Here is a 19,071-nt window from a genome sequence, read left to right as displayed (position 1 = left end):
TTCAAAGTACTTGGAAATGTTTAGAAATGATGGACTGTTTGGACATAGTCATTTTAATATGACAAGGTCACAGATTGAAAGATGGAAGAGACAAACAACTGGTCTTCACAGAAATTGTACAGATACAAGGTGGATGCGAAGTTTTGGTGAACTGGGAACTAATTCCTACAGTCTAAAGGAGCTATGAATTGGAGTTCCCAAGCAGAATCCTAAATACTCCATACTCAAATACTTTGGAAGAGAAGATATTTAGCTTTCTCCCCTGCACTGAACTGACACAAGAAATCAATGCAAAGAGGGCCACTTAAGAGTAAGTACCGCTGCACGTCAGAATTAACTGTACTTTTGAGTCTATTCAGCTTTATCTCTCTAGAAAAAGAAAAGAAAGAAAAAGAGAAACAAAAAGCAATTTGTCATAAAGAACAAGTTATACAGACCCTGTCTCAAAAAAAAAAAAAAAAAAAAAAAAAAGAAAGAAAGAAAGAAAGAAAAAAGGCTGGAATATAGCTCAGTGTGAACCTCAGGTTCAACTCCCAGTACAAAAAGAAATGAAATGAAACAAAATACAAAGAAAGAAAAGAATATTCCAAGAACTAGATTTTTCCACTAACGAATAACCCACTATGAGTCTTTAAGCTGTAAATTTTGCATACTAATAATACATTAAACTGGTATTCCCTTGAATTGTATATAATAACAAACAAAGAGGTTTAGTTCAATCATATTTTGTTCAGATGGTTTTAAAATCTCATTTTTACAAGTTGTCCTAACTGCCTATCTTTGAAAGTTATATAAACAAGTACTCTGGAAAATCTAGCTTAATTCCTCTAGAGTCTAGTAATTCTCCAGCTTTAGCACTTTATTTGAAAGACACAGTGGAAGGAAACTGGCCAAGAGAATAGACAAAAATCAGTAAACAGCCTCCACATTAAATAAAGCAAAATTTTGTGACCTCTAAATAAGCAGAGTGCACTTAGTGAACATGTCAACTAGTTTTTACCAAGAACAGTATGAGCACCTGAGAATATTTTTACCAACATTAGGATGGAGAGTCTTTTGATTTTTGTTTTGTTTGGTTTGGTTTGGTTGGTTGGTTATGCTTTCTCAAGCATGGGGAAATTGGGTCAACAAAGCCATTATGTCTAAAAACTGTAAAAACTTATTTCCTCAGGCAGGTAATGCTAAAATAATCTCTCTAATGATGAAAATCCATATTGATCAGAAATTATTTCTTCTGAGTTTTGATTTTTGTACCTAAACTGAGTGATACTGACACTGAGGAATTCATAATATTGGTATACCAACTCTTTGAGCCAACATACGTAACAATATTTGTAGTTACAATAGTATCTTTCTCAAATACATTATTTGACAATTTCTTTGTGGAAAAAAAAGTAGTCTTCCACTTCTGTTTTTTGTTTGTTTTATTTTGTTTTTTATTTGGTATCAGGGATCAAATCTATGACCTTGCACTTGCCAGGCAGGCGCTTATGCTGCTGAGCTAAATCCCCAGCCCCTCCTACTTCTGAAAAAAGACATAGGGTATGTCTAAATTCTTTTTTGATTTTTTCAGAAAAGCTTATATGAATAAAGCTAGGTAAACTCATAACTTTTCATTAGAAACTCAAGCAATTATTTGGAATTTGGGAGTTAACTGCCTACAGAATCAAAACTTGTAGACTTTGAGGATAGTTAAATAAATGGAGAATTAACAAATGACCTTTTCAGAAAACTTAATCATTGCCAAGACCTTTTTAAAAATAGATTCTGTAACTTCATCCTTAAATAATGTAATAACAATTTTGTAAGATTTTTAGCAATCTTATTTGACCAATTAATAATGGGAACAGGGAGGTTCAGATGATTTGCCTGACAAAAAGAGGCACTGATTTAAAGAACTGGGATCTAGAACCTAAGCATCTTGATTTCCAATAGCTTTTCCTACTTTCTTAAATTATAAATTTGGGAACATTATAAATTTTGGGAATGGTATTCATAGTGATATCATGGACTAATTAAATTTATTAAATTTATTTCACCGGAGATTAAAGAAAGTGTTAACCCTTGTTATCGCAGATCTGGTGGCACCCGAGCCCCTCTGATATGTGAAGTCCTCTCTCAGTCTTCACTTTTTAGAATCTCCACATACTTTAATGCTTTTTCTGATAAATTCCTCTGATTTCTAATATTTCCCAATAGAAGAGCAGATGCATCTTTAGCTTCTACTTCTAATCAAGCCTATTAACTAAAGATAATGAAGAACCTAAAAAAAATGTGCATGAAGAAATGGTAAGTCTCTTAGGACTTAAAATTTTGCTACTATTCAGGAGGAAAAAGAATTAAAGAAATTATATCATCAATGCATTAGAATATGAAGCCTACTAAAAATAATATACTGCAAAACAAAAAATCCATTCTTATTTATATTTGACTACTAGTAAAACTCTTTCTCCTTTTGCTTAAACAAATTGTCTTACAAAACTATTTTACTTCCACTGTGATCATTCAAGGTACGGTTAAGGTTGTCTTTTATGTATTTCTACAACATCCTGTATCAGAACAATTACATCTTTCCAGGGAAATACTGACTTTAATCAATTTTCTATTGATATCTCTAAACAGACTAAGTTTTTCTTGTCATAATGACAGTATGAAATTCTTTGAAGAATAAATAAAATGTGGACTTAACATATTACAATAAAATTAAAACCGATAAAACAAATTTTCCAAGTGTATTTCTACAATGTTCTTCTACAATGTAGCTATAATCAAGTGATTAAATGAAAGGTATGCTTTCATTAGGGACTATTAGGGGCTTCTCAATGAACCGGGGAGCTCTTACTTTGTGGTACTCTTGTCAAAAATAAGAATTATGATTGTGTAACAATCTATAGAAGAAATGATGTGGTCTCGACCAAATGTCATCTTCATGAAAAATCAAATCAGGAAGACTTCAAAGAAGTCTAACAAGACATGGCAGCTAAAGGAAACACAAAATTATTGATTGGGCCCTGCTTGAAAAAGTAATAACTGAATTGGGCCAATTGGGAAACTTGACACATAAATGATATACTAGGTTTAATATTGTGTCACTGATAATATGCATATGTTAACGGTAGAGAGAATATTTTTAGGACATACATGCCGGAAAACAGCACAATATCAAATATTTCTTGACTTTCAAAACTCAAATAAAATAGTCAAATATAAATACTATTCATATGTAGAAAGTGACACTCAGAAGTGCAAATATTTAATTGTGAATTCAGAAAAAGGGCATTTAATGTTCATTGTACACTTAACTATTTTATAAAGGTTTGGTAAAAGTGTAGAACATACAATAACTTAAATGGTTTTTCTTCTGATCCATAGTTTTGTGCTGTTTTTCTACAACTTAATTTGAACATATCCTTTCATGAATTTAAGAAGACATATCATGTGCAAAATGACAATTCCATTCCTCAGATGCAAAGAGCATTCTTTTTTCCTATATCTAGCTTTGTCTTTTCTCTCTTTCTGCCCCATGCAGAGCTAAGCAAAAAGGAAAATCCATAGAACTTTTCTCTTACTCGTTCAGTAATTTCTCTTCCTCATATCCCTTCACCAAAGGAAATAAAAGAAGCTCTAGCCCATGGCGGTCACTTAGAGATGGGAAGAAGTGACATGGAGGAGGTGCCCTCTATTTCCTGCTGGGTGGCAGGAAAGGCTCGCTGGCACACAGGAGCTAAGGTTTCCACTCTGAGAGCCAAGAAGGTGGGAAGAAAATTCTGCCATCACAGTTCAGTGGAATGCTAATTTTTTTCTGTGACCTGGGAAGTCAAAAGATGTATTTGCCTGCCTCTGGGACAGGAGGATTCCAGGTGAATCCGGAAGGTGGTGAAAGTGGCAGCTGTGGGTTTTTTTTAAAATTAAGTATATAGGATTTTTTTATGGTAGCCTATACAAAAATTTAACCAAATGTAGAACATAATAAATTGTTAAGGCCTAATTGTATAGGAAGTCAGAATAACTAAGCCAAATTAGCTCAAAAAGCTTATCTTTCAGGTGTAACTGAATATAAAGATAATCTATATTATGAAGTATATATGTGTCCAATATACCTACCCATTAATCCCATCATATATGTGATAGCACAATGTCAGATGAAAGTATAAATTTTGGAATCGGGCACCATTTAGCATTGTATGTTATTTTATTTTCCACTCGTGTAATTCATTTATTAAACTCCTAAAGTAATATTTCTGTATTGACTTTTAAAAGTGAAATCATTCTTTCTAAAAAACCAACTACTTTCACATGGAATTACAGTCGAACAACAGTAAAACTACTTAGCGTGTTCTCTGGTGGAGAAAAATTCTAGCCTTGAATGTTCAGCACAAAAAAAATATGGAAAAAAAAAGTATGGAATTAAATATTTCCAAACCGTGACTGCTTTGGATCAATATTATATGAAGAAAGAAATGTACTGGTTTTAAACAATAAATCAAGCTGAGGCTTGGACTAGGGAATTAGAGAGGATAAATACAGTCATTAAACTAAGAAAAGTAAAGTCCTTCAAAGATAATAAAAAACAGTTTCAAGTTGAACTGACAGTACTGAGCAGAAAGATTATTTTATAATCTCCCAAGGAATTATAATTTCAGTAAAAGAGCTGGTTAATAAAAATTACAGGATCTTATTCTCAATAGTTTACTACTCTGCTCTACAAAACCATAATCGAAATGTTAATTCAATTAGTTTGAAACTCATTGGATTTAGTTTGAATCCAATGGCAACCTGCAGTAATCACTATTCTAGTGATTTTTTTTTAAATCTAATGGAAAGGTTTTTAAAATACCACAAGCAATATCTCTGTTTAGTACAAAATTACACTACTTAAATTTCTGTAATGGTTACTTTTGTGTCTAAAAAAAGAAAGCAATCATATGCTTCCTTAGAAAACAGAAGTAGAGAGAACTCAGAAACAGTTAACCAGCTGTGCGGCCACCTTGGGGTTTACGGTGTTAATACTGAGAAGTTAAAAGTAGATGAGATAGAACGTCCGGATGTATAAGTGACAATTTAAAGATAACTGTACCATATGCAGCAGTTGGTTTTGTGGTTTCTAATCACACAAAAATTCATTAAACTTAAGCAATATAAATCTTACAATTAGTACACGATAATGAAAATCAAGATGGCTACAGGACCTTGAAGGGGTCACATAACAGTATCTGACACTGATTGTTTTAATGGCTTCTATTCATTCTGTCCAGAATTGTCTTACACATAGATGAGCCACTGCAATTGCAAAGAATAATAAAAAGTAATCCTTAACAGGAGAACATTGTACCCAACTTTAGATTTGACAAAATGCACATATTTCTGAAAACACTAGAATATGATATTTGTAAAGCATTAAAAGCAATAATTTTCATAGAAAAAGCAAGATGTTCAGTGTATGGTTACTCCATAGAATGGAGCATTGATGAAAGAAATGAAATAAAATGAGGTTGTAAGAGAAATTTACATGTGACTGTAAAAGCTCTTTTTTTTTTTTTTTTTTTTTTGGTCGTCTTTTTCCTTTTTATCGGTACCTGGGATCGAACTCACGACTGCCTGCTTACAAGGCAGGTGCTTATGCCGCTGAGCTAAATCCCCAGCCCCCCAAAGCTCTAACTTTAAAAAAAAAAAAACTCCAATAGCTATATTTTATACATATTCCAAAATAATCAGAACAAAGCTTTAAATAGTTGTCCTTAAAATAAAATAGTTGTCTTTATATCAACAGAAATATCCTTTGTATACTAAACATTAACTTAGATTTTTCTAAGGTCTTTTCCAATTACAAATTGTAAGCTGCTGTATCACTGTAACCGAGGAAAAAAGAGAAAGAAAAAAAGAAAAAAAAAAGACAAAAACCATTAAATCAATAACTAATACTCAGGGAAATCCTCATGGAGAGAATGACATTGTCTAAAGGCTTGGAGGATTTGAAGAAACTGGCACATGGTTACTTGCAGGGCTCAGGAGGAAGACTCTGCAGTCTAATCAGCGTATACCCAGAGCTTTGCTGAAAGGATCAGCATATGAGCAAGGGAGGGATGGGAGGAGAGGTCAAGGGTTGCTCACTGAGGCCTGGACCTTGGAGTTTGTTCCTCCTGAGATAAGTAGTCATTGGAGATTGAGTTAAACATGAGAAGTACCAATCCTGCATTTCAGTGGCTTACAGAATTACTTTTTAGGAACCAATCAAAGGAGTGGCGGTATCTAACCCCTAGTTTTATAGTGTCCCTTCGGCAACTATGCTGAGACAATGCAAGAGGGATCTGGGGAAAGCAGACAGACTTCCGAAGGGGCTGCAGCAGAAGCAAAGCTGTGGGGAGGTGCTCGGGACCTGAACCTGGGTCACAGTGAGCAAGAGGCTGAATCCCGCAGGATGCTCATCGGCTGGGCCTGAGCACGCAGTCTGCATGTAAAGAGGCAAAGGTGCTATGTGGTTGAGGGTGGAGCGTACTGGAGGACAGAATAGCCATTTGCTAAGATGAAGACTCAGCTTGAAGAATACCAAAAGCATAAGTAGTTCTAGCATGGTGACACAGATATGTCTAAATATATATGGTCCTAAATTACAATCATTTGAGTTACAGTTTTAGCTTTTTCTTTTTGTGACACAGGAGATGGGCTACAGGGCCTTTATGCTGAGCTACATCTCCAGCCCTTTTTAAAATATTTTTGAGATAGGGTTTCACTAACTTGCTAAGTTACTGAGGCGAAGTTTGAACTTGCAACCCTCCTGCTTCAGTCTACCAGTACCTAAAATTTTATAGTCATTCTACTTATAAATTTCTAAACATGATCGTGTAAAAGTGAAATGCAATTGACTGACTCCATACTTTGAATTTTAAAATTTGATCCCAGGTTAGCAACCTGGAGTACAATATTTTGTCTCAGTACTAAGTAGTAGAAATAAACTGTAGATCTTACACGATCAAGAGAGCAAATGTTGACATCTACCATGCACCGCACTGTAGGCATTGTTTGGCTACTTTGTCAGTTTTTGTAAGCCACCGTACATAAAAGATTGTCCACCGGTGCTTTCAGAACCCACAAAACCATTTTATTTTTCATTTTCACTACAACATGCAGTAAGTTACATCAGATAGTCATCATTTTATTATAATTTGTCTTTGTGTCAGGTTAAGTGTCTTCAGTCTAATTTTGACTTTCTATATTTCAATTTATAACAAGTTATCAGGATATAATCACAATGCAAATTGACAAGCACCTGCAGCCATCTCAAATCAATGGTGCAATCTCTGAGTCTAGAGTTAAGGAACAGAGACAGAAATCTGGAAATCATAGAATGTCCTTAAGTGTCAAACGACTAAATGAAATTCCCTCCTGGGGAAATAAAACTCAGAAATTTAATATGACAATATCTAATAAACACTAAGATATTTAACATGACAAAGGAAGGTCATGCAGATGATGTTCTCTACACAGGGTCTTCTAGGCACATTTTCATCATGCTTCTGAGCAGGGAATTGTTTGACAAGTCCGATCTGAGCACACCTGCCTCAAAGGCGTGATCTTCCTCTGTTCCCCAAAATCACAGTGCAACACTCAGTGGATGCCAAAGATGAGCGCCTCTGCAGCTTCGCCCCCATCCTAATTCCAAGCTCCACCTATTTCCAAATCATGAGTTCCTGAGGGCCAGAAGTTTCTAGAATGACTGAAGTCTAGCAATACAACCCACAAAAGGAATAAAGAAGGTGCATTTATTAAGAGCCTAATGGGTATAGGCCATGTGTCAGTATTGTCACAAGGATTAGCTTATATACTCAAAAAATATGGATAAAAGATGAAGGATAAAATATGAGTAACAGAGACAATATCGGTAAGTGACAGATAAGGGTGACCGAGGACATAGTAGACACTCGCAGAGATGATGCACACACCATCACACTGCAATCTGATGTGATTAGCAGTCAGAATTATTCAGCAAACTCTTTCCGAATTCATCAAACAGAATTTTCCTATGTAATTTTGTTTCCTTTATAAATTCTCTACTATTCAGAAAATAACAAGGAGCACATATAAATATCTGCTCCAACTGGCTTCTATGTTTCTCATTGTTCATGAATAAATCAGTGTTCTACTTTGAGACATTAATATAACATAAATTTGGTTAGCATGTTTCTTTGTAGGTTTTAGTGATGACCACTCTCCTTCTTGTCTGTTTTTCTTCGATCATTAAACTGTCAAACTCCAGGTGTAGCATCAAAGCAGGACTGATTTAGGCAATCACAAGAGATTGTGATACTCAAACTCTGAGACACACATCTTGTGTGAACGGCTGATAAAGGAAAATATTGATTTTCATTTGTTTTGTCTGTTGTTGACACGCAATAGTGCTCATGGTCATGATTCTCATATAATGGATTGGAAAGAGGTTGTTAAGCAATGGACTGAGAAAATATTTGTTTTATTGTGGCCTCAAATTTGATCAGTTTTTCTGAGTTTATTCCCTCGGCTAAAACAGAGAATCTCACAGCCAGACTAACTCATTCTAGATTTGAATCTGTCACTAGTGAGTACAGCCAATCTTGCTCAAGTAGGTAAATTTGTGAAGCTTTGATAAAATTGAATGCATAGTCTTTTGAAGATCGAAATCTGAACTGTGCTAACACAGCTAAGAAAATTGTACCTGTATGCTGCCAACTGGGCATGGACATAGTTTTACTCTAGCATGCCGGGCCATCTCTGAATTCTAGTCAAGAAAATTTTAGATGAAAGGATTTGAATCAGTAGGTAAAATTTTTGCCACAGTTTTCACATTTTAAAGGGTAGTGAACATTAATACTTCCTCTGTTTTTACTGACAGCTGGGAGATAAGAAGCCACAACTATATATTTTCTTCTTGATAACTCATTTATCAATCTCTATTACCAATGTATTGTTTTTATGTCTTACATAGATGTGAAATATAAACTATCCTTGTCATTTCCACTGTGACCGCCGAAATTTATGCACTATACTTCGTTTACAAGGACTTTGAAATTACTGTCAAAATACAGAGAGTCTAACAGTTGTCCCATCAAGCATCCACATTGTAGAAGGAGCAACATAAAATGCAAAGTCAGCCTGTAACATTTAGCAATTATTTCTTAATTGCCTGTAGAGTAACTGTAAAAACTCACTAATAGGTAGCGCTGAGTTCTTGGAAAGGGAAGCTTCACAGGCCTTGGTATTCTGAGCGAGCACAGTACAGCAGTAATAGTCAGCTGTAGGCTTGTCCCGCACTGCCATGTTTTGGTGCAGAAACCTGGGAATTCTGAGAATTCTAAATTCAGTCTACACATTGGGACGGGGAGGGGAGATGGCTGGGTATTGAACCTAAGGACTCACACACGTTAGCCAAGCTTTAGTGCTGAGCTACATCTCTAGTGCCTGAGATTTCTAAACCTCAGGACTAAGTACTCTCAGATATCACAAGCTTAAATTTTTCTAGGTGAAACCATATTTCACTTCCGTCCATTTTCCCTGCTGCTAGAAAATATTTAGACATTCATGACATGTGACGCATGAGCATCCACCCTGGCTACTGCTCAGGGTCTACACACATGAAGCAATCTGCATCTCTGCAAGCCCCTCACGGCCACCAGCCTGTCCCATTCTCTAGCTCATCCCCCACTGCAGGCAGGCTGAATCCCACAGATGGTGCAGTCATTTTAAACTCTTCAAATCAAGCACAGCGCACCACAATATAAAACGTCATTCTTGTATTTCTCATGCTATCCTCTCTGGACATGTCCCTCACAACTTTCTGAACTAATTCATTAATCTATGTACATCTTATAAATCATCCTGAGAAATTTTCCTGACGTTTTCCGTTTTCTCACAGGAGACTGTGAGAAAGTATAAATACCAAACCTCACAGTAAACTTCACCCTTTCCATTACTTTACTACAATCTAGTTATCCATCTGACTCATGTTTACCTTGAGTTCATGTTTGTTTGTTTGTTTGGTTTGGTTTTGAGACAGGGTGTCATATATAGCCCAGGCTGGCCTTTAATTTGCAATGATCTTCCTGCCTCAGCCTCCGGAGTACTAGGATTACAGGTATGCACCACCACACCCAGCCCTGTTTGTTTATTTCTTTATTTATTATTTTTGATACCAGGAATCAAATTCATGACCTCGCACTTGCCAGGCAGGCACTGTGCTGCTGAGCTATATCCCCAGCTATTTTTAAAAAAGAACTGTAAACCTCTTGAAGACAACATCCTTTATTATTTATTATCAGATATACGCTGAGCTGACCAGTAAGGTTAAAACTCCACGTTATTTTACATTTCATTATGCCTATAAAGATAATTGCCTTAAAAATAGGATCGGCCAATTAGTCATGTTTAACAGCTAAGTAACATTAATGTGAAAAATAAAAAAAAAATTAGTCAATTGTATGAAAGAATCTTCATTTTTTGCCAGAGCCAATTGAAGGTTTTAGTACTCACTGTCTTTCTATAATGCTGTATATATCAAGTAATCTGGAGGGAGGTATTGCAGTGTAAAATGATGTGAAAATTCAGAAGTTTGCATAAAATTTGATGCTATGAGCATTTTACCTTAGCATGGAAAAATACCAATGACATGTCTACAGAAAATAATCTTTTATCAATTACATAATACTAATAACTTTAAGATAATATTAAAAATATGTAAGTTAAATTACAAAAGCATTTGAAGAAACCCATGGGAACTGTATTTCAAGATTTTACTTGTAATTAATTTGCTTTATAACATTAAAAGTTTTAGAAAAATAGTCTTTGGATTGCGCATCTCATTTGAAAGTTTTAAAAGCAGTCTTTCTCTAATGCCACAGAGGGTACAGAATCTGGTTTTTCTCCAGCTATAATCATTGGATGCACTCAATGTGGACCTTACTCACTCCTAGTTCCTGACCTATTATGATCTGGGAAGCAAGAAATCAGCATTCTCAGTGATTCCTGAATTCCTTAGAACACACACTGAAGTTTCCAACATGGCATGTCTCCTTAACCTGAATATGTCAGCAGTAATCTTACCTCGGCTGATTCACTGACTTGCCTAGTGCTTTTGTCTAAGTTTTCGGTTTAGGACTTCTAAGTGTGAATTGTACGCCGCCTCTGTGCTTCACCACTGTCCTGTTTTGGTTGATATCTAATCCCTGCCAGTGGTCTCTTGAAATGCAAAACCGCAGTGTCCATCTCTTGGTCCTCACTATACATGAGGGTCAGTTACACTGAGAAGAGACTGGCAGGGAGGTCAATCAGTGTCTGGCCGGGCAGTACATTATCCCCGGGGTTTTCCCTTAGTGTCCTTTCTAACTAGCAGAACTCACTGCCCTCTGTTAGAGTCTGCCAAGCCCTCTGTGTTACTGTTCCCTGTGTACTGTGCTTCTCAGTTTCTTTCTTGGGTCAGTTTGATAGTAGTGTATTCAGTCCTAATAGCTGTTCTTTAGTCATTGAGTAATCCAATCCCAGCTTTGTAATCCAACCCGACTAGCCTTTCGACATATCATCTTATCTTACCATGTTTATAAATTACTTTCTGACATTTGTGTATACAAAATAAAAGCAGAGAACTAGCACAAATTTATTAGGACAATTTCAATTTCATGAATCATCCAAAAGGATGTATCCTGAATGCCTAAGGGGTCCTGGATAAAGTTATTATGAATGTCAAAAGATACTGAAACGGACAGCTCTGATAGCCACTGCTCTTCACAGTGACCTGATTGTAGGCTAAAGATCTTTCTTTTTTTGACCTACGTCTTACCTTAACTTCCACATGTGCCATCAGAACTGCAAAATTGGTCAGGTGGTTACAAGAGCAAGTAGTGTGTGTCTTGTTGGTTGTCAGGAGCCGGCAGCCTTGTGTTGACCAGTAGCCTGTCATGGTACGCTTGGAGTAGCTCCAAAATGAACAGTTGGGGTTGAAATTTTCCTCTGACTGCTAAAGTGGGAAAACAAGGAAACAAACAAATAAATACAATAAATAAAGGGATAAACCACTTCACTTACACATAAATTAAGTAGACATTCCTTTATAACAACACAGTCTGTTTCTCGGCTATAACTCCTATGGCCTTGTCTACAATTTCCATGTCAAATAGTGTTCATTAGTTCTTTTTTTAAAAAAAAAATTTAAAAAATTAACGGCGTTGGATCATTGAACAGAACTGTTTGCAGTCTCACTGTTTGAATGTCTACTTTGTATGCTTTACTTTTGTAACATGAACAACGACTTCTAAGATGACAATATGTAATCTATCAACTAGTGATTTCTTACTATTTGGTTTTTTTTGAAATTCGGTATTACTTCTACCCTTTTTTTCTGTTTTGCTTTTTTTTTCTTTAAATAAAATTCTTTAAAACAAAATTTAAAAAATAAAATTTTAACAGGCTATTTTTTCTATTTGATTAGAGGAACATGTATTGTTTTCAAATTATTAATATGTCAGTGTTTCTGAATCATGTCAGCTATTATCATTTCAAAGCAAGTAAGTTAACTGTGACAAGCAATCAACTTCTGAAATCAGCTGAAGTTCTGAAGTCACCTTTCAAAAATCTTTGGTGTAATACAACTACAGTCAATCTCTGTATTTACTCAAAAATAAATCTTTGCAAAAAGACATAACCACCTCTTCTATTAATATGAGACTCTTTCCAGTTCCAAATAATACATTGTTGGCTCTTTTCTAAAGATAAATTGTAGTGTATATGTCTAAGGTACAGTGTAATGTTACATAATATATATAGCTAATTAAAAGACTATTAGAGAAAAGTACATCCATAATCTCACCTCCATATTAATTTTTTGCTTTATTTTTCTGGCAAGAGCATTTATAATTTAGTTATTTCTGAAAACAAAATCACTACTACATTTTATACATAATGAATTGCTACATCAAACTAATAGAGTATTAAAATACAAGTAATGTATCTAATAGTCATAATGAATGTGGAGAGTGTGAACACTAAATTTAATATACCATTTTCTTACCTTGATATGTTTAACGGTAAATACCACAGGATCAGCCAAATAAACCTTATTGCTGAATTCTTTGTTAATTGCCGCTGTTATAACAGGTGAATTGACAATAACAGAATGATTTGTGGACAGAGCTTCTGTTCCCAATTTCATACTAGCATTCTCCGTGGACAAGTAAGGACCTAAGTTGTTATACAGAACAAAGGCCACTCTGATCTCTCCTAAAATTAATGCAAAGGTGAATGATTAAGTGGAAAACACTGATTCTTTTGCACATTTTGCTTTAGTTAGTTCTAACTAGACAGTAATTAAATTTGTACAATATACACATGCACATAAAATCAAGCATTTACTTGATTGGCACCAAAGCTAAAATAACTGTACATAAGTATTTAAAAATAAAGGTCTCTTTATCTTTTTCTCATTCCAGGTAGATCATAGACTAATTACAAAAACTAGAACTGTAAACACTGCAGAGCAACACACAAGATTATACTTCCATTCTTTGAAGAGGGAAAAATGACAAGTGTAGGACTCATAAGCATAAGATGGTGAATTGAATTTTATCAAAATCAAATACAGGCGCTGGATCATTTGACACAACTGCTTGCAGTCTCACTGTTTGAATGTCTATTTTGTATGCTTTGATCCTGTGACTTGAGCAACTATTTCAAAGATGACAATGTGTAATCTATCAACTAGTAATTTCTTACTATTTGGTTGTTTTGAATTCATCAAAATACATTAAGAACTTAAGCAAACCACAAAATAGGAAAAACACAGGATTTGTAGATATACAAATTGTTCAGACAAGTCAACAATAAAATAATAGATAATATTTTAAAATGCTAAAATGCAAACATATAATTTTAGGAAAAATGAGAAATGAAAGATCAGTGGACACCTGAAGAATAATCAGCTTCATCAATAATTAAGGAAATTAAAATTAAGACCACATTGAGATAGGGTTTTATTTATAACATCCCAAATCCCTCAAATTAAAGAATGACAACGAAATTAAAGAATATCAACAAAGCTCAGGAGCAGTCAGAATTCTTGTACACTGCAGGTGGGAGTGCAGAATGGTTCCAACAACGTATTTGGAACAATACTGTCATATCTTACAAGGAGCTATCACTCTTCTTCGATAATAACAACATATATTCAGAAAGGAAAAAAATAAAACTTGCAGAATATTTACAGTATTTGTATTCTTAATATCTCCAAACTGAACACAAGTGAAATGGGAGAATAAACAAAGTAAAATGTGTTAATACCATAGACTATACTGTGCATCAACAAACTATTATCCAATGATACTTCATGACTGAAGCTCAAAAACAGTTTGCTGAGTTATAGAATCCAAACAAAAGAAAGTGCATTCTTTGTTATTCCAGCTACATGATGTCTAAAAAGAGAACATTTTGGTCTACAGAAAGAGTCATGAGAAGAACATTTATGTATTAGAAAGAAGGAAAAATGGTAAGAGACAAGAGGGATTTTTTTAGGTAACAGGAGAGTTTGATTTTGTCTTACAGGATATTGCAGAGGAATGTATAGCTGCCTAATTCCTCAAGGTAAATACTTCAAATGTGCGTATTTAATGTATAACCTCCTTACACCATGGTTCTTCCCACATCATATATTTTAGAAAATGGTAAAGCCTACATCTATCAGTGTAAAATCACATCAGTTCATCAGGAAAGACGCTGCTCTACTGTCATGGTTAGTTACTAAAAACAAGGAAATCACACTTTGCATCTCTGAATCTTACGGTCAAATAAGAAGACAGACAAAACGTTTTTTGAAGAGGGTGTTTGTTTAACATATAAATGGTGCCCCCATGTTAGGGATTTAGAAACACAAAATGCATATGAACTTGTTTTCCAAGTTATCTCTGCAAAGATGTTCTCTGGGAACCTCAATTATATGCATCCAATCAGATGCAGTGGCCCAGACTCGAAGCAGGAAGTGGAGCAGAACTGGCACAAGGAACAGCAGCAGCAGCAGCCTAGACACTGCCCGGGACTGCGCTGTGGCTGCAAAGACACCTCACTGTAGATTCTGTGCCGTGGTGCAGGCTGTTTTCAGCCTCCTTGCTCCAACGTCTTCCAGGCCTGATGTACTTTGTGCTTTCCATCATCCAGTAAAAGGATTATGACAAGGGCTCCACAAAGGAAGGGGGATTCTGACCTAATCCACGTCTGCTCACACAGGTAGATAAAGGTGACAGATCCAAAAATATTAATTCACTGCACGCTTCCTATTTATCCTAATGGAGAGCTCTTCCCTTCTAGATTTAGTATAAAAATGCTGATTTTTGGAAAGCTAAACCTAGGCATAACCGTCTATTTTGTTCCATAGTATCAACTTTTTTCTTAATTAGCAATAACTCATACCAATTTCTACTTACTCGTGAGGGCCCTTTTGCAGTCTCACCTTGTTTAACCAGTGCATTCAGTCACTTATAATTGTTTCAGATCCCTCACTCCAAATTGTATACTTAAATGTGACTTAAAAAGAAATTAACAACCTATACAATAATGTAGTGGAGAATAAAAGGGACGAGTCCACATTACTATGATGAAATCAGACATATGTCAGTCCTCGTTAGCTTTGTGTCTGAAAGTGCACACATGCACCCAGCACATCCTCAGTGAATGCACTCATGTGCCAGGCACTGTATAAAGCACTAGAATTGCATCAGTAACAAGAACCGACAAGGTCCTGCTCTCATTACGAATACATACTGGCGTCAGCATGGCTAATGGGCGAGCGTGCCTGGGAAAGAGTGGTCTATGTTAAAGAGATAAAGACTTTCCCTGAAGAGCTAAGATTCACTTTAAGAAGTGAATGGAGAAGCCACTGTTCAAAGAAATATAGAAATTGCATTCTGAGAAGAAAGAAAAGAAAATATAACAATAAAAATGTTGCTATAGGAATGTGCATAGCACGGGCCAGGAGCACAGTGAAGGCTGTTTGCTCGGATCACAGAGAACATGCAAAAGATAAAAGCTGAGGCGGACGAGGCAGCAAGAGCAGACCAGGGGCAGGGACGGGACTGCGGAAGGACGGACGGATTCATCTGAGCTTAACCAGGGCTGAGCTGGGCTCTTGAAGGATCCTCCATCAACAGGAAGTGCTCTCAGAGGGCAAAAGCAACCACAGAAGCGGAGAAAGCCATTAGGAAGCTACTTCAGGAACGTGATTTTGCCTTATCTAACCTTATTGCTGCCTGAAACATTATTTTAGTCCAGTTAACAAAATAGTGATTTATGATGTCAGTCTTCTAAAAATTCTACCACTTACAAAGCATTTTACTCTGATGACAAAAGTATAAATTTTCTTCATATTTAACAGCATCTTCTTAATTAAAAAACTGCACACACAGCACTATAAAACGTATGTCATGAGTTGGGTGCTTCAAGCTAAGGTCATCTCAACATCTAACGGCTCGCTGCTGCCTTAGAAAATATGTTTTAAACTTTTAAGATTTGTGAAGTTTAGGACACATTTTTTCTATGAAATAACTTACATATTGAATTTTAAGGGTTTTTTTTTTTTTCTCAGTCTAATGATAAGTTGAGCTACCCACATACACCAATTCCAAATTTTCAGTGTGCTTTGGAGAGGAAAAATAGGGAAATATTCTCAAGAAACCGTTGAAATGAAAAAAAGTAGTTTAAACATTACATGTAAAATTTCACTTAAAATTTGTATAAGATAAAACTGCAAACTCAGTGAGTTACTCTTTTCAAGGAAAAGAATCGGATCATCTGGGTTTTGGTTTTCATCATTTCCTGCATATTGCAGTTTCTGCAAACTGAAAAGTAATGAAGTCGTTTCCAAATCTGATACAGAATTTTATGAAATAAACATCACCGGAGATACAAGGAGGAAGTAGAGAAAGAGAATGTTATAAAGATGAGGAAAAAAAGGAGCTTTTACATGGTGGATCTAAAATTTCAAGGCTAAAAATCAATAAACCTTTCTTTCTTGTACTTATCGGCCATTTGTACTTCTGAGAAGTGGTTTTCAGTGCAGTTGCCCCCCTTTTTTTTTCAATTGAGTCTTTTTAGGGAGGGGTCTCAGTTTTTTGAGTTTTGTATGTAGTCTTTATTTTACTCCTCTGTTCAAGAAATAGCTGGCAAACCTATTTTCTTGTTTTGTAGGCTGCATCCTTACTAAGCTGATTGTTTTCTCTGTTAGGCAAAAGTTTAGTAATTTGCTATAATCCCATTTTTTATTTCTTATATCATTGGAGTTCTGTTCACAATGTTGGTGACTATGCCCGTGTCCTCCAGAGTTGTTGTATATGCTGGGTAACTACTTTGAAGATAATGATAATTTCTATTCTCTTATTAACGCATTATGAAACTTTGTATTATCTTTTCATGAAATAAAAAGAATCAGTGAACCCATATAAGTTCTATATCATCAGGCAAATAATAAAATAAGACAGATTAAAATAAAATAAACTTACCATTTCGACCATTTTGTTTTAAAGTATTTGCAGAAAGCTGGATAGTGCTTCCATGGGCCATGTTTTCTGGAAATTTTAAGTCTTCTAAGTTTCCTTCTGTGCTCAGTCTTGCAACTTCTAATTCTGTTAAGAACAGAAAGGTATCAGTGCTCACTGTGAAATATGCCGAAGCTATGATAGTTTCCTAAATCACTAAAATATGCCTGAGATCAAAACACTGGGGTTCTCATATTATTTGTCATGCTAACGCAGTTCAGTTTTTAAGAAAGTATGTTTTTACTATTTTAATATTTTCAACATAAAGCAAAAAATTATAAATCATGTAAATAATGCAAATGCATTAATAATGAAGTCAAGCATTTAAAAATAAAACTCACATTTTTGTACCATTGACACTTTAGGTTATTCAAAATATTTTTATGAGTTGAGTAAAATCCTTTTGTAATTAGAGTTGTGCTATCATGTCAATATTGATCTATCATTAAACAGAATAAAATGTGAAATGATTTTATCAAATCTCCTAAAATAAAATTGTCAACTGCATCCTACGCCATAATAACATGAATTTATACTTTTTAAGAGCCAAGTATCAAAAGTATCCTTGTTTTATCTTCACTCAAATGACCTAATTGTTTACACTATATAATTGAAACATAGATCTGAAATGACCAATAAGCTCTTTATTAGGAGGATAAAATACTCAGTAGTACAAATGATACATACATGAATAAAAACTCTAAAAGTAAACAGACCTCAGGTAAGTGATCTCAGGGTCATACATCCAAAATTGTAATGTCCTAACAAGTTTAATATTATATGCGCTTTTGACCTCGATAGACTGAAAGGTGATGCCTCCCTAATTTAAGGAAAAAGAATAAGTTATCTCCATTGAAATAAAGCATGACTGTTATCTGGTGTGCCTTTCTTTTCTGTTATCTTTTCCTTTTTCTGCCATGCAAGGGTCTGTAGACCGTCTGAGTAACAAGGGCAACTTACGGATATTATCTGTGTTCTCCCTGACGATGTCAGTCTTCAGAAGGTTGTCAGCCAGCACGAAAGCACTCTCTTCCACAGTGTCAAGTAACATGGTGGCTGCCCGGAGCTGATCACTAGTGGTCAGGTCTCTCCACGCATTCAGAGCTTGTGGCTGCAGCAGGTTGTTAACTGTCTCGACCATTGCCTACAAGAGGATGAACAGAATGACAGAGGTCTCTAGTGAACCACAGGGCTGTCAGAAATCCAGGCATACACATTGCCGTGTGAGCAAAGAGCAGCGGTGAGCACAAGTTTGCTACTGTCCCAGCCTCCCCTGTGGCAGGCTGCAGCGGAAGCATGCATTATTTTACCCTCGTAAAGCCCTGGCCAAGACTTTCCAAGACAATAGGAAATCCTGATTTTTCTATTTTGAGGAACAATAAATTGAGCCATGCTTGTTTCTTAGAATCAATACTGCAGGCTTCAGGAGACTATCGTCAAATAATTAAACTGTTTGGCTTGAGAGCCATAACTACTAATTTAAACCAACGGATTTGCCACACAACCCACAGAAAATGATTTTTTTTCCCTATAC

At 35.5% G+C, this 19,071-nt stretch overlaps 1 protein-coding gene across 41 annotated transcripts in view; it reads right to left on the bottom strand.

Moving 5' to 3' along the window:
* Adgrl3 (adhesion G protein-coupled receptor L3) overlaps window positions 1–19,071 on the bottom strand; it is a 798,686-nt gene that overhangs the window by 129,919 nt on the left and 649,696 nt on the right. For all 41 annotated transcript variants that reach the window (XM_063240383.1, XM_063240357.1, XM_063240358.1 and 38 more), the window contains 4 exons: window positions 18,498–18,681; window positions 17,502–17,624; window positions 13,031–13,239; window positions 11,804–11,980 (listed from right to left, as the gene is read on the bottom strand). In XM_063240383.1, coding sequence (XP_063096453.1) covers window positions 11,804–11,980; window positions 13,031–13,239; window positions 17,502–17,624; window positions 18,498–18,681 — 693 coding nt within the window. The remainder of the gene's footprint in view (window positions 1–11,803; window positions 11,981–13,030; window positions 13,240–17,501; window positions 17,625–18,497; window positions 18,682–19,071) is intronic.

Source organism: Cavia porcellus, unplaced genomic scaffold (assembly GCF_034190915.1).
Source record: "Cavia porcellus strain 051 isolate PalLab524CR breed Dunkin Hartley unplaced genomic scaffold, mCavPor4.1 scaffold_30, whole genome shotgun sequence".
In the NCBI taxonomy this organism is placed as follows: domain Eukaryota; kingdom Metazoa; phylum Chordata; class Mammalia; order Rodentia; family Caviidae; genus Cavia; species Cavia porcellus.
The sequence above is the reverse complement of the archived record's forward strand: the minus strand, read 5'-3'. Positions and strand labels throughout refer to the sequence as shown.